The sequence below is a fragment of the Amblyomma maculatum genome, chromosome 1 (assembly GCF_055883805.1).
Source record: "Amblyomma maculatum isolate TAMU_Amacu chromosome 1, ASM5588380v1, whole genome shotgun sequence".
Classification (NCBI taxonomy): Eukaryota; Metazoa; Arthropoda; class Arachnida; order Ixodida; family Ixodidae; genus Amblyomma; species Amblyomma maculatum.
This window is the reverse complement of record NC_139344.1, coordinates 326,240,396-326,255,625: the sequence shown is the minus strand read 5'-3', so window position 1 is coordinate 326,255,625 and position 15,230 is coordinate 326,240,396. Positions and strand designations below refer to the sequence as shown.

Below are 15,230 nucleotides of genomic sequence, written 5' to 3'. Positions count from 1 at the left end.
TAAGGCTTCATAAGATTGCAATGATAAATGCGCACTTCTTTACGCCTACCGGGAATTTTCACTGCGTAGTTAGTGTTAGAAAGCTCTGCAACGACTTTAGCAGGTCCTTCCCACTGTACTTCGAGCTTATTCTTGGGATCATTGGCTTGCTCCATAGCTAAGTCCTCTCGGGTTCCACTTAGAAGTCTCGTGAGATTACTAGACACTGGCGGCAAGAGGTTAATCTCAAGAACTTCCTCATTCCGCGTCTCACCAAGCTCACTTTCAAGTTGACTTATCCGAGATGCCTCGCTCTCAAAGTTTTCTGACCCGCTATCTTCCACATCGACCACTGTTTTAACTGCCGTTTCCTCCGCTGTGGAATTTTCTGGTATGAGCAGTGTAGCTAGTTCTCGCGCCTTTGAACGTGTTAAGGCTCGCACAACTCTGTCTCCGAACAGGATGCCCCTCTTTCGCAGTATCATGTCCGATTTGTTGGAAAACAAATACGGATAGCACTTAGGAAGCTTTCCTGAAACGGCAGCCTCGGTTGTCAACTTGCCGAAAGGGCCCTCGATGACCACGTTCGCGATTGGCAAGCACACACTCTGTTCCTCCGCTACCTGGCGGATCCATGCACACTGTCCTGTATAGTCGGAAGGCGACACATACGCCGGATGGACAACATCCATCGTTGCGGCCGAATCGCGCAGTACCTTGCAAGGCTTCCCGTTGACTACTAGGTCATGCAGGTAGGGTTCTAAAAGCTGCATATTTTCATCGCAGTCACTGACATACGAGAAAGCAATCTTTTCTTTCCGGCAGTTGACGGCAATGTGACCCTGCTCATTACACCTAAAGCATGTGAGCGGCTTCCTAGCCTCAAGCTTTTTCTTTGTGTTCTGCGCGTTGGTCACTTCCCCACTTTTCTCACTGCCGTCCTTTCTAGGGCGTTTGCCTGAAGAAGCCTTCCTTTCTTCGTTTGCAAATCTAGCAAAGTGCCTTTCCTGACGGTTATTCACACTGAACTTGGGATTGCGGGGCCTATCCACTGCTGGGTTGCTGAATTGTCGACGCGAAGCGTACTCCTCAATGAGTTCGGCAGCTTCAGTTGCCGACTTAATTTCGCCTCGGTCCTGTAACCAATTTCTTTCTTTTTCTGGGAGGCAGTTATAAAACTGCTCCAAAAGAATTCGCTCGACTACAGCGTCCCTATCACTGTAGGAATCAGTGCTCTTTAGCCACTCGCCCAAATTAACTCTTAGATTGTACAGGAATTCAGGGTAACTCTCGTCCCTGGACTTAGTAGCATTCCGAAAACGTTGTCTGAACGCCTCGGCGCTAAGCCTATACTTTCTCAGAAGGCAAGCCTTGACCTTCTCGTAGTTGTCCGCGTCCTCCTTGCTAAGCCGCGCGACAACCTCCGCTGCCTCGCAGGGCAGAACCGTCAATAATCTCTGAGACCACGTGTCTCGCTGGAAGGACAGTTTTTCGCAGGTTCGCTCAAAGTTAACCAGATACAGACCGATATCCCCTGATATCACATATGGCTGCATGTACTTTGACATCTTGAAATCTGCCTCCTTGTTGAGAAGAGGTACCGCTAGCTGGGGACAATCGCCCGACCTCTTGCTCAACTCTAGTTCTAATTTCCGGAGCTCAATTTCTAGCTTCTTTTCCTCTCTTTCCCGCTCTTTCTGCTGTCTGAGCTGTTCCTTTTTTTGCCCGATGAGGTTCCATGCTTCACTGAGCTCCTCATCATCGGTTCCCAGATCAGTGATTGCCTTTATAATCAAGGGTTTTCGTGCCAAACCACTTGTATCAATTCCCAATTCCTCACACAATAGCAACAGGTCCGGTTTCTGCAGCTTTTGTAGGTCCATGATCGCTCCGAGTGTCGGCTACTTCCAAAACAACAGTGCAAACTACCAAACCTAAAGGCGTTTCAACACTTTTTACCAGTTCTAAATTCTAACCCTGTTCTAGAACCTGGTCCACATCAGAAGAAAGCCAAGCACTCACCCACACATGCGATCGATGTTCCGAGCTGCTCTCTTGTTGGCCGATTGTTGCTCCTGCTTGTTGCTTGAGATGCCACCTCCGATCACAAGATGTTGTGGCTTGTAGATTCTGATCCACCTCGAATCACCAGATGTTGTGGCTTGCAGATTCAGATCCCACCTCCAGTCATCAGATGTTGTGGCTTGTAGATTCAGATCCCAACGCTGGTCACCAGTCGTTGTGCTTGTAGATTCAGATCCCACCGCTGATCACCAGTTGTCGAGACGCTGGGGCTACGTCGACCCGGCCTTCACTTGGTAGCGTGCAGAGACTCGGGGTTGAAGTAGGATTGAATCTTCGAAGTTGGTGAAATATGTACAAGCAGGTTTACTGGCACTTTGAGAAAACGTATTTACAAGAATATTTACATGAAAAAGAAGGGTACATCAGCAAAATGACAAGCGTTAAGAGTTCATAGCGAGAAGCGACTGGATGAGCCGTTTACCCAGGGCCCAGAGCGACATTTCGTGCTCTGCAGCGTCCTTAAAACCCCCTATGTCCAGCCCCTCTCTGAAGATGCTGACCAACCAAATCCAGGGCACGCCCCTCAGGTATCGGCATCCAATCGAACACATCACTGCACTGATGGTCTGAAGCACTGACTGGTCCGGCATTCATTCGTTGGGCGTGATCACTTGTTGGCGGGAAAAGCTTGGGAACGGCGAGGAGAGGAGGTACATTTCTATTCTTCAGCAAAGAAACCACAGGCTGGTTCTGACAAGTGGTTTTACTTCTCAGAAACCCGAGTGCACGTGGCGCCGCATCCGCTCCCAGCATTGTCCGTTTTCGACAATTGCAAATCTTTCCTGCATTCCTGGGAAATCACTTAATGGCTGTATGCGTCATGCTCCTTTCTTGTCCTGCACGTCAGCGGACATGTCACTCTGTCGTCTCCTTTGGAAAGTAGGCATTCCTCACTGGACGATAGGGCTTATCGACTGGAAGGGTGAACAAAAGAAAGAAAGCACTTCCTGCATTTCCCGCAGGGGGACGTTTCTTTGTGTTTTTCCAGACGTTCTCTTGGCAGGGTCAATTTGGCATTTGCAGAGTGTCCACAAAGCAAAACAGGCTTACAAAACAGGATTCCTGGAAACAGGCTCACTTAGAGCCATTGGACCATCACCACATATTCACAGCACTTTTCCATGCCCACAGGCGAACAATAGAGCGCGCAAATGCGGATGCTTGGTCGTAACATGGCGCTACAGACCCCCAACATTCTCTACCCAGACATATCTAAAAGCAAAAGCGAGACAAATAGGGCTAAGCAAAAAAGAAAAGAGCTAAAAATCTATAACAAGAAGCTGTAGATGTATACAGTTGGAGTACGTGTCCACGTCGAAGTCCGGTAGTCGTGCAAGGTTTGGTCAAAAAGCTGTTCAGAAGATCACGGCTGGTAAAAACATAGTGTTCGTAGAGATGAGACCTCTGATGAACGAGCTGGACGCCAGAAAGTATTGTATGATATATTTCGAGATATTGTGAACATTGAAGTGGGAATCTAGAAGGGTTAAACACAAGCGCGGATTCTCCTCGTCGAAGGGAGATGCGCTAGGAAACTCACGGAAGCCAGACTGTGCGGACGCGTTTTAAGTACACTTGCCTTTGGCCGGGAGAAGTTCGCATATATGAATATATCACGAGGTGGTTGGCGTTGTGTCCAGATGGCTGTGGTTAGATGAGCTGGGCACTGGGCAGCAGCATGAGCTGTAGGTGATGGCACGCTGCGTGTGTCCGGGTAGTCCGACGGCACCATAATTTCTGGAGGTCGCCGGGCAGGGGCGATCGCGGCCACATATAAGACATTCGGCCGAGGCGAAAATTGTTGTTGTTGCCCTCAAAAAAATGGCACGTACCTACAAGGGGGATTGGCCATGCCCAGGCGGCGATTACAGTTTCTTAGGTTCCATACTGCAGGAATGAGGTATTTTAAATTTTATCGAATTAGGTTCAGCGACAGAGATGATTGAGGGTTATACTGGGGCTTACTGAGCTTTAATTTGTGAGATTAAAGAGCAAAAAAAAGAAAAGGAAAACATAACTAGGAATAACAAAAAGAGAAAGCCATCTAGACCGTTTTCTGCCCGTGCCGTGCCTCTTCTTTTCAGGCGCCAGCGCATATGGTGGCGCTATACAAGAGCACTCCTCGTCCTCCTCCTCCTCCTCTTCCTCGTCTTCTCGCCTCTGTACATCATGTTGTTGTTGTCCTCTTAATTTATGCCACATACTCACACGGGGAATTATGAAAATGCCACATACACTCGTATTTTTTTTTTATCTCTTCTTTTATAGCTGCCACCAAAGTCGTTCATTCTTTGAAAGATGGCGCGAAATAGACCACTCTGCACAATCTGACACACTTCTGGACGCGTGCCGTCATTTCGTTCGGTGCAAACAACAGTACTTCACTTTCTGATTTAGTGTTTTTCGTTAGCGTACGAAGGTAAACTTCCAGCGAAACTTGTCAACGCGGAGGGATAATCACGGCGAGGATGACGTCGAAGGTGGTGTCCTCGTCTCGTGCCGATCCTGCTCAGCAACGGCAGTGTCCTCGCGATACCGCAACCTACGCTTTCCACGGATGCCCGTTTATGCAACTATAGTTTTCACCATTCACGAGCTCCTGACTCGCTGCTTTCCAAGCCTCGCTGAATGTAGTGAACATGTGAAATATTCCGTACCGCCAGCAGTGTATCGCACTGAGGTTTCTTCCAAACGTCCCGGGGTGGATTTTGGAACTGCATACAGAGCAGCCCAAAGTGCTTCGCGCGCGAAGTTGATTTTTAATGAGTTACACCCTGACTTTGACAAATTCCGTCCGTTTGTTTTGCGATGTCGGCTCCACACTGCAGAATACCTCCGGGGATCGCCCGCACACCTTCGTTCTTCAGCCATCTGCACCCTTCAGAATCATCGTCCACCCAGTACAAACAACCGACCTCCGCCCTCCAGAAGCCTGCCACACACTACACACCCACCAATGCCCTCACCGTCCACACTCTCCCTCCCCCCTCCCCCCCGTTCCACCAGACAGCCCACCTACACCATGTAAAAGCTTTGTTCACCGCCAAGTTTTGCGCGATCGAATCTCCCTAATGTTGAAAATCAGATATACTTTCTTTGTAAGCAATATATATCCTGATTTTTCGTTGGGTCACTAGACAGCTCTGCGGTCTATATATTATGGAAGGCTGAAACAAGGCAAGAGTTTTAAAGTTTGCGGGCGAAAAACAATTCTGAACACCTTACTAAAATGCTGGTCCTCCCATGACAAGAAAAGACAGCTAGTAACCACTCGAATTTGGCTTAACATTATTGTTACGGGTGAGGAAGAAGCGGGGAGTGGTGCGAGCAGGAGCGCTCGCACTAGGCCCGCCACGATTCATGAACTCATCTCGCAGTCATCGGCCATCTTCTCTCTGTTACACTGTGTTCACCGACTTGCCGCCCCGCAACATTTTGGTGGAGGTGTTGGGTTTAATATCTTCATCATAAGCTCTTACTCGGTTTTTATGGGTTAAGAATGTTTGTTGAAACGACTGAAGGGCCGGTGAGCGCTACGGCTCTTCAAACGGGGAAGTTAATGAACCTACGGATGCAGCGTGGGGCGTTGAATGCCCTTTCCAGCACTAAAGGGAGAAACGGTCGAACGCGGTGCCGGTTAATATGCCTTTAGCAGTCCTCGTGACCAGAGCCGGCCACGAGTACAAGAAATGAGGTGCCAGCACACGCCGCAGGCACGACTGCGACCGCCATAATTACACTGCTGTGGTGCCAGCCCACGGCGTGGAGAAGGTATAATACTGTGAAAGCGCGTGTTAGCTTTATATCATTTCCCCTACAAGTGAAATGCTTTAGTCACACGGGGCGCTACACACCAGAAGTTGCGAAGGAAGTCGAGCACAGTGTCCAACTAAGAAATTAGAGTGCCGCTACCACCATGTCCAACATGCCTAGGAATGCGCTGCGTCTTTTCTGTAATGAATGTTATGCTTACACCTTCTGCGGGAGACGAGATCGACTGTAAGTTTATTTGCATCTAGATTTGGATTGGAAAACATTTATTGTCAGCATTTATCCCTATGTGGGCACTATACTATAGATGGCTTCGAGTCCGTGCCTTTCGCCGACCTTATGAGCCCAGGGAACAAAATGTAGCGCACCAAGACAAGGACAGAAAAAGAAGACACACACAGCGCTAGCGCTGTGTGTGTCTTCTTTCTCTGTCCTTGTCTTGGTGCGCTACATTTTGTTCCCTTTGATCATGTACCAACAAGCCCAAATATCTACCCTTATGAGCCCACTCAGTGGCCCGAAAGTGCGTCAATTGGTCTGAGCTGACCAGTATAGCCTCCTATCGCTTTTTCGTGTAGAACAATTACTTCATCTCGAATTTGTTCGCAGTGGGGTGGATGAAGCTGTGAGCATGGAGCGACGCATTCCAGACTAATCAGGTTTGCTCGACAGAACATAGAAGCAGTACATTTGCACAAGCTGTCGCTTTGTACCATCCGGCGCTCGTATATAGCTTTCAGTACAGAGGGTAACAGTTACCTGTGAGGTGAAACAGTTCGACCAACTCACCGCAGTCGCATTCGGTGGGGGCTGTATCAAAAAGGCTCACCTATACCGGTCCATAAGAAACTCAGGGTGGTCGAAGATAATATGCTCGGCTTCATCGCGGTGTGTGTCGTTGCTCGCGTGTAGCCATGGAGAGCGAAAATGCACTATTTCATTATGAAGACTCGTTTTGAAAATAAGTAAATTAGTGCCAGTGTCAGGACCTTGTACCTGCTGTTGTTAAGGGATATGTGCATTACCAGTCTCGCAATACTATATGCGTTGCTGTGTATCAGAATTAGTTACACTCCTGTAAGAAGACTAGCTGTCACACTAGCAAACATACACATATACTTTCAAGGTATAGCAGATTTTTGTGAAGAAAGCAAAACGCCTTTCTTCTAACCATGCGAAGTCAAACTAGCAGTTTTGTGACTTGAAGAGAAATGAAACAAATCGCTAGAAAATATATGTTTGTATGAAATCTGCTATAAACTTGGTTATAAACTGCTATAAACTTGGCTTGGTGCGCAGCGTGACAAGGATCACCCAGATGCATAAAAATAGTGTATAGATGATTGCTTATATTTTATTTCTTGTTGGGCTTTTTTGAAATAGAACCCGATCAAGTGAAGAAAGACCGGGTCAAAACTGGATTTTTATGTCATAATAAGAATTGAATTTTTGAACGACTGCCAGTTAAAAAAGGTGTACTCGTGGCTAACACAAGATTAAGGAAAGTACAATTTGACTTTTAATTAAGGAGAAGGCATATTAAACAGCGGTTTTGTAAGAGGTAGTAAAAAGCACATTCACAATGAACTTACTGTTGATGAGAAGGCCAAGCTTAAGCGTCTCGGGATAGTTGTTCTCGTAAAGCCCTACCAAGCAGTGCACCAGGTCTAGGACTGAAAAAGCCGGAACGAAGACAGCCCGTTATCCCGTGTTTCTTTCACAGACTTCTCAGAGTTATGTTCATTTTTCATATAGGTGCAGAATTCAAGATTTATTATGCAGCAAAATATACTTGAAATGTACACGCGCAGAATAATAAAGTTTTAAAAGAAAGGGAAACAAAAACACCCTGTCGATCTATAGCAGTTTCTAGAAAAAGATTTAAATGCCACGTGCCGGCGGTGCGGTTCGAACTCACGACTTCGTATGTCCCGTGCGGTGGCCTGCGAACAGACATATGGCGACGACTGTCCAATATTATACTCTCAGGGGATATTCATTTGCATATATTCTAGGCGCTACTGTGTGATAGTTCAACGAAGCACTCATTGGATGTCCGCCGCTATGGCCGAGAGTGGAGACGAAAACTCTTAAGCTTGGGTTGCATGCAACATATACCCTGTGCTCCCACCAGTAGAAGATTAGACAACCGCCTAGGTGATATACAGACGTCGTGGGTTCAGATTCCACTGCCGATACTTTTCCTTTTACCTCTAAGTTCTACTTTCTAAGCAGTTACCTATTAGCCATAATTCGATTGCGCTACTAAGTGTCAGTTAATGAATGTCACAAAAAGAAATTGTGGAAAGAATCCTCTTTGCTTTCTCAGGTTTTGGAGAATATCGTAACGAGCCCTTGATTTCCCTACACTTTTGAGCACAACAGTCTTCAGCAGAGTTTTGACCGGGCGTCTTCAAAAATATTCCACGAGCAGCTGCCCAATGCCACCAGTCTCGGCAAAGGCAGTTTTTGTGGAAAGTTGCAAGGGCAAGGTCCGAGAAGCGGAACAATGAGGGCTCCAAATCGGAGAATTCGGGGGGCATCTAGTGAAACCAGAAGTCCCCGCTGCATGCCGGGGAAAGCTTATGTTGTAAGAATAATGAGAATAACGACTGCATTGAAAAACAAGAGAGAGTCAGTTAAATTAAATTTAAATACTGGCGCAAAGCTGTGGCATCAAAGTACACAGAAAAAGAAATAAAACTGAGATCAAGCGAATGAACGCTTTGAAGAATAGGATCGAGAATCAGCTCTGTGCAAGTCATGTGACTCGGCAAGCGTTGCCCATACTGGCCACGATTCCTGTACTACGTCATACACGAATGTACCTGACGCCGGTGGGCAATCAGACTACAGGCAGTCGCTCACCTTGCCAAGAGGAGATCTGCTTGAGGCTGAAGTTCTCGTAGTCGAAGAGGAATACTGAAGTATCTATGGTTTTCCCCAGCTGCATGCACAAAGAAAAAAGAAAGCCGAGGGATGATGGGCGTCACCGATCCAGAACACACACACGTCGAAATACGGTCAAGGTGAGCCACTTTCTAACAATCGTAGAATTCGGGTCTATTTGATAAATTCAAGGAAGTGCATTTATGAGGCTCGTAACAAAGACATCCTCATGTAACGCATGTAAGACATCCTCGTAAACAACCTTTCGGTATACTAAATCTAATGATTAAGCAGATGTTATCAATTAAGGGGGAAGGGGGACGAAGGCACATCTCTATCTGTTGGAGATGGTCTTGAGCATCGGTCGTGTGAGCGTATATTTCATTGCTCTTCTGGGTCACATGACAGCTACGCAGGACTGACACGGCGAAAGGTGAGGTTAGAACTGCCTAATTTGAAAGAACGAGGCTTTCTAATATGTCGTCCGAGGTGCGTTTGGAGTTTGTTTTTCTATTTTGTCGTTTTCTCACCAAGTGCTAGCTGGTACTAGTTTGTATTAGTCATTCCGGAGCTTTGTGGTATTGAGTTACGGTGTCGGGAATTGATTCAGATTAGCTACACATCAGTAACAAAACTTATCCCGGAGACCTCCACTCTTAAAAAAAAAAAAAATAAAGATAGCACCGCCGTGGTCGTGTAGTGGTTAGGGCACTCGACTGCTGTAGCCAAGGATGCTAGAACGAATCCCGGACGCGGCGGTTGCATTTTGATGGAGGCCAAATCAATGCGTCTGTGTGCTGTGCGATGTCAGGGCAGGTTAAATAACCCCAGGTGGTCGAAATTTCCGGAGCCCTCCACTACGGCGTCTTCATAGTCCGAGCTGCTCAGGGTCGTTAAACCCCATAAACCAAAACTTAACAGAGATACACACACACAGCAACGCAGAATTTAAAACTGATTATTGTATAAGAACAGGGGATATATAAAACGCATCTACGAAACAGAAAACGCCAACACAAACTTAAAATCATCAGCCATAGACAAAAATATGAATAGGCTACGCATGAATTGAAACCAGTGGAAGCTTAGAACATGACAATGAAAAATTATAGCTCTGGCCTTGCCAGTGATAAAGAGGGCGATGATGCAGTTATCACTCTTTTTTGGAGATAGAGTTGGCATAGATAACCTCCGCTGCGGTTATGTTTTTCTCTCTCTCTTTTTTTTTTTTTTTTGCGTTTCACATGAAGGTAGTTTTATCCAGACATGAAAAGCAGCTACGGCTTTCACAGCGTTTTTGACGGGCTTTTATTCAGATATGAAAAGCATCTACAGATTTCACAGCATTTGGAATGTAGAGGTAGATTGCTGCCCATGTCGGTGCGAAGTGATCGTTTGTATCCCGCTCATAGAGAAAGGGATTGGGTAAAGAGCGGACACTCGGCGAAATCTGGCCCAAGGGAATGGCGCATGAATGATAACGCTAGTAATAGCTTTCATTTCAGTTCAGGCGTTCAGTCGTGTCCGACTCTTCGTGACCCTATGGACCATGTCACGCCACGCTTTTCGGTCTCTCACTATCTTCTTAACATCACATAGCTTCATCTGCAATGCCTCGAGAATGCCATCTAACCATCGCGTTCGCTGCCTACCCCTTCTCCGGCGACCCTCAACCTTTCCCAACATCAAATCTTTCTCCAGCGACTCCTCTCTTCTCATCAGATGACCAAAGTAGCTGAGCTTTAACTTTAGAATTTGACCCTCCAATGAGCAGTCAGGGTTTATGGTCGACAATATCGACTGATTTGATCTTCTGGTAGTTCAAGGAACTCTTAAGAGTCTTCGCCAGCACCACAATTCAAACGCGTCAATTCTTCGGCGGTCAGCCTTTTTCACAGTCCAACTCTCGCATCCATACATCACAACTGGAAAGACCATAGCACGGGTTATACGGATCTTGGTTGGCAGACTAATGTCTCTGCTCTTTACTAGGCGGTCAAGGCTAACCATTGCTCTCTTTCCCAGAAGCAGGCGTCTCCTAATTTCATGGCTGCAGTCTCCTTCCGAGGTAATCTTGGCGCCCGAGGTAATCAGAGCCAGTGACGCTGTGCTTGTGGCCCCCCACCCTGCGCACCGATGATTATTGACTTCCGTGCGCGTAGCATGAAATCCGAGCCGCCTGGCAGCGGTCGCCAGCCGAGTGGTCCCTTCTCGGGGGACATGTCCAAGGCGCTCACCAACGGAGACCGGCGACCGAGTGAGGCCGTCCTTCGCCAGGTGAGCCTGGTGGCCGCTTACCACGACCACATTTCGTGCGCCAAGTCAGCCGAGCTGCTGGACGCGATGCCGTGCGAGACGGACCACCTGTACGCGCAATGCGGTGACGATGCGCCCGACGACTCCGAACAGGACCCCCTGCGTGCCATCATCGTGCTGCATACAGACCTCATACAGCACCAACAAGAACTCATCGCCGACCGAGACCGTCAGATTGACGAGCTGCGCGCCCAAAGAGATGAGCTACAGGAGCACCTGCACCGCTTTCAGCAGACGCGTCGGGTCAGCGTGGGCTGCCAGACTGACGAGACCGTTGTCGACGTGCGCAGCCGCACGCCACTCTTGTCAAGCCCGCTACCCGCGGAACCGCAATCGCCGCGGGCTGCCCCCGAGGAGGAGGCAGGTGATACGTGCAGGGCTTCGCTTCGCGAGGAGTTTCTTGCGGAGCCTCCATCGAGTGTTCCCGAAGTCCAAGACGCACGCAACGAGCCTGAGACCGCTGCCGCTGAGGTCAGATCAGGCTGTGGAGCCCATTGAAGTACCCACATGGCGGGTGCGGACGGTGCCCACAGCGTACTCCATGGAAGGCACAGAGAACCTGGATGATGAGGTATTCATCAAGGCACGACAAGCCAGAACGCGACGAGCGGAGGCGGAAAAAGTGGGATATGCAACGTTTGCGAGAGGAGCAGCAAATGGAGCGCTTGCGCCGCAAGCAGCTGCGCTCACAGCCAGAAGCTGAGCGCCCCCCTGCGTGTCCCCGCTCCTTCTGTGGGCACCTCCGAGGCGTCCACCACGTCGAAGTGGTTGAGGCGTTGCCCGTGGTCGCCTTCGGACAGCCCATACCGGACCTGGAGCCGAGGGAGTTTTGTGTCCCATGGCTCGCGAGGCATGGGGAACAGTCAAGAACAGCCGATGGCCGGTCTCGAGCAAAACACAGCCTCCTCGGGGGGTGGCCGTGGCCAGGATGGATACGGACGATCCGTCCACAGAACACGACTTCGCTCTTCGCAAAGCACTGATGACGGCCTCTTGCGGGCAGCCTTCCTGGCGGCAGCGTCAGGAGCCGCTTCAGGCGGCGCAACGGCCTCCTGCGACGAAGACTGAACAGGGGCCGCGGGCGGCTCCGGGGGCGCCTCCTGGGCACGCTCGGCCCCTTCCTCTGCGGCTGGAGGGCCCACCCGGACGGACTCCGGCATCGCCGCCGGTCGCGCCGCTTCCGGACGCTGCGGCGGGGGCTGCCGCCGGGCCGGTTCTGGGGGAGGACGTGATGACTCGGGTCCTGGCCGGTGAGGTGGGGGCTGCCTCCGGGCCGGCTCTGGGGCAGCAGGCCGTGATGGCTCAGACCCTTCTGGACGATGCGGCGGGGGCTGACGACGGGTGGACTCGGTGGTAGGCCCGCTGACCATAGCTTTACACACGACGAAATGGATGGCGCCACCAGTATTTGTCGCGCCGCGCGCGCGGGTGCTGCCGGCGCAGATTACGTTATTATGGTTTAAAACGTTGCATTTCGAGCAGTTTATGCTGACCGCGCCGGCCGGTTTCTTGAATTGCTCAGCTCGTGATCAGGCGCCGGTGCGCACATCATGGGTTGGCCAGTTCATGACACCCCGGCAGCTTCCAGCAAAGGGAAGGTGAGATATTTTTTCTGTTTGAAAACTACGCTGCATTTCAAGCAGTTTAGCTGAGCTCTCTGGCTGGCGCGGTTGTGAAGAGAATTGGCCTATATGAGCTCGGTAATGGCGCATCAAGGGCTCGCCGGTTACTGCGCAGTTAGATAAGAGCGAACCCACGCCTGACGTTATTTGCTTGGTTTGCCTAGTGGTTACTTTTGCGTGGCTTCTCGTTGAGTTTTACGTGTTGGGGTGTGTTTTATGGCCTTCACCAGTGCGCAATCTCTTTTAGGTGATGTGTTGACCGGGTGAAATCTGAACATCGAGAGTGGGCTAATGTGTTAAAGACGAGCGTTTTCGCGTGGTATGGTACGGGACCGTTATCGTTAAGAAGGCAGAAAAAAAAGGTACCGCACAAAATCTGGAGAACCAGTGTGTCGAGGATCGTCATCTGCACCGAAAAACCCTCGGGGAATGTGCTAAAAAAAAAAAGGCAATAGAAAAGGAAACGTCGAGGTGCTTATAAACAGCGTGATACTAAAGAAGTGGCGTGCCGATAATTCCGTCCTCTCCGTTTTTGAAAACATGCATTCCACCCGCGCATTTATTTTCAGTTCTCCTAACGCGCACTGTGGTATCCCCTGTGTTGTTACCGCCAGGTATCAAATATATTTATGGAATGAAACGCGTAGTCGGCTATCAATGCATCTTTTAAAACCAAAGACTAACATCGGGAAATGAAGCAATGCTTGGAAATTACAGATAGGAATCTTCGCCGTGTTGCTTGATTTGTGTATTTTACGTGGGTATTCACACGAGGTTCGATAAATCATTGACCAATATTCGTAACTTTATTTCTTTACAGATTTCTCGCGTTTAATCTGTTTACACAGGGTCAGTAAAAGGTGTATCACGATGACATATATTTCTACTGTGAATTTTCCACCTGATGCCAGGATTCGGCAGTCTCTGCTGTGTGCCCTGGTGAGACAATTGCAGCATACGTACAAGAGGTCCGGACCAACGTCCCGCATTCCACGAGTAGATAGGTTTGAGCTTTCACTTTCGGCTAGCCATTTCACGTGATTTAATGTGCACATCAGGTATTTCTATAGCGATATAATTGTTATTTAACATAAAAAATGTGTTAATAGGCATGAAATAAATGTCCCAATTGTTTCCTGAAATATTAATATCAGTACATATTTTCACATTCCATACAGCTACGCATTATGATGTCGCGTTTTGCTAATTTAGAGTGCGCACTCTTGTAAAACATATTTATTCGTCCTCCGATTGTATGACCACTGACACGAGCACCTGGGATCTGTAACTTTTAGTCTAAAACCGTATGTGGTTATTCCTCGTCGATTCATATATAAGTAAAATTCAGGCCTTGCCCACATATGGAGAAGGCGTTATGAACGTCAGCGACAGCACGGTCAGCGTCATCAATCGAATTATCTAAGATTACTAATGCCTTGACCGCCTAGTAAAGAGCAGAGACATTAGTCTGCCAACCAAGATCCGTATAACCCGTGCTATGGTCTTTTCAGTTGTGATGTATGGATGCGAGAGTTGGACTGTGAAAAAGGCTGACCGCCGAAGAATTGACGCGTTTGAATTGTGGTGCTGGCGAAGACTCTTAAGAGTTCCTTGGACTGCCAGAAGATCAAATCAGTCGATATTGTCGACCACAAACCCTGACTGCTCATTGGAGGGTCAAATTCTAAAGTTAAAGCTCAGCTACTTTGGTTATCTGATGAGAAGAGAGGAGTCGCTGGAGAAAGATTTGATGTTGGGAAAGGTTGAGGGTCGCCGGAGAAGGGGTAGGCAGCGAACGCGATGGTTAGATGGCATTCTCGAGGCATTGCAGATGAAGCTATGTGATGTTAAGAAGATAGTGAGAGACCGGAAAGCGTGGCGTGACATGGTCCATAGGGACACGAAGAGTCGGACACGACTGAACGCCTGAACTGAACTGAACTGAACTAGTTAATTGTGAACTTATCGTAACACGTACAAAACGGGTTGTTTCTAGAGCGCTTTTTCTAGATGTCTACCGAAAAATGTCACACAACACAAGAGCAATGGGAATCCGATACAAATGATAGAATCACGTACACAGAAGTGACAGTTGTGAAGGGTTGTACTAGATCTCAGGGAAAGCTGCAAAACGTACAAAAACTGTGCCGTGCTAGCAGCAGGGTTCTTCGCCACATTTCCCGATTTTTTCTCAGGTAGTGCATCATACAGCCCTTAACGCGATGCTGAATCTATAGAAAATGCCGTAGGCAATGTTGCGTACGCTGATCGTCTTCAATTTACGAGTTCATCTGCCTTTGGCAGATTTTGCTCATAACAGCTGTGTCCGCTTGAATGTAACCAGCTGCGTAAGCTGCGGCAGTTTTATGCCCCCGCCTCGCTGCACGTGACTGTACGGCTTTTGGACGGCTGCGCTTTATTTGCAACTGTAGAAGGCTCTGCATTGCCAAAAGGTTTTTGCCGTAGGCAGTTAATCACAATGGTTGCCAGGAAAGGATAGCATTCGATTCAACACCCTCGCACTCAGCAGCCGAACATACAGGCCGTGGTTAATAGCCATTTCAGCGT

General features: G+C 48.5%; 2 protein-coding genes across 2 annotated transcripts in view; one reads left to right on the top strand and one right to left on the bottom strand.

Moving 5' to 3' along the window:
- Positions 1–15,230, bottom strand: part of LOC146207348 (SEC14-like protein 3) — a 54,460-nt gene that overhangs the window by 14,661 nt on the left and 24,569 nt on the right. Inside the window, exons 7-8 of the mRNA XM_084587097.1 lie at positions 8,704–8,782; positions 7,428–7,508 (exon numbers count right to left, since the gene is read on the bottom strand). Of these exons, the coding sequence (XP_084443223.1) occupies positions 7,428–7,508; positions 8,704–8,782 (160 nt within the window). The remainder of the gene's footprint in view (positions 1–7,427; positions 7,509–8,703; positions 8,783–15,230) is intronic.
- Positions 10,852–11,538, top strand: LOC146207349 (uncharacterized). The gene has a single exon (XM_084596840.1). It carries the CDS (start codon positions 10,861–10,863, stop codon positions 11,536–11,538), a length of 678 nt encoding a protein of 225 aa, XP_084452966.1. The 5' UTR covers positions 10,852–10,860.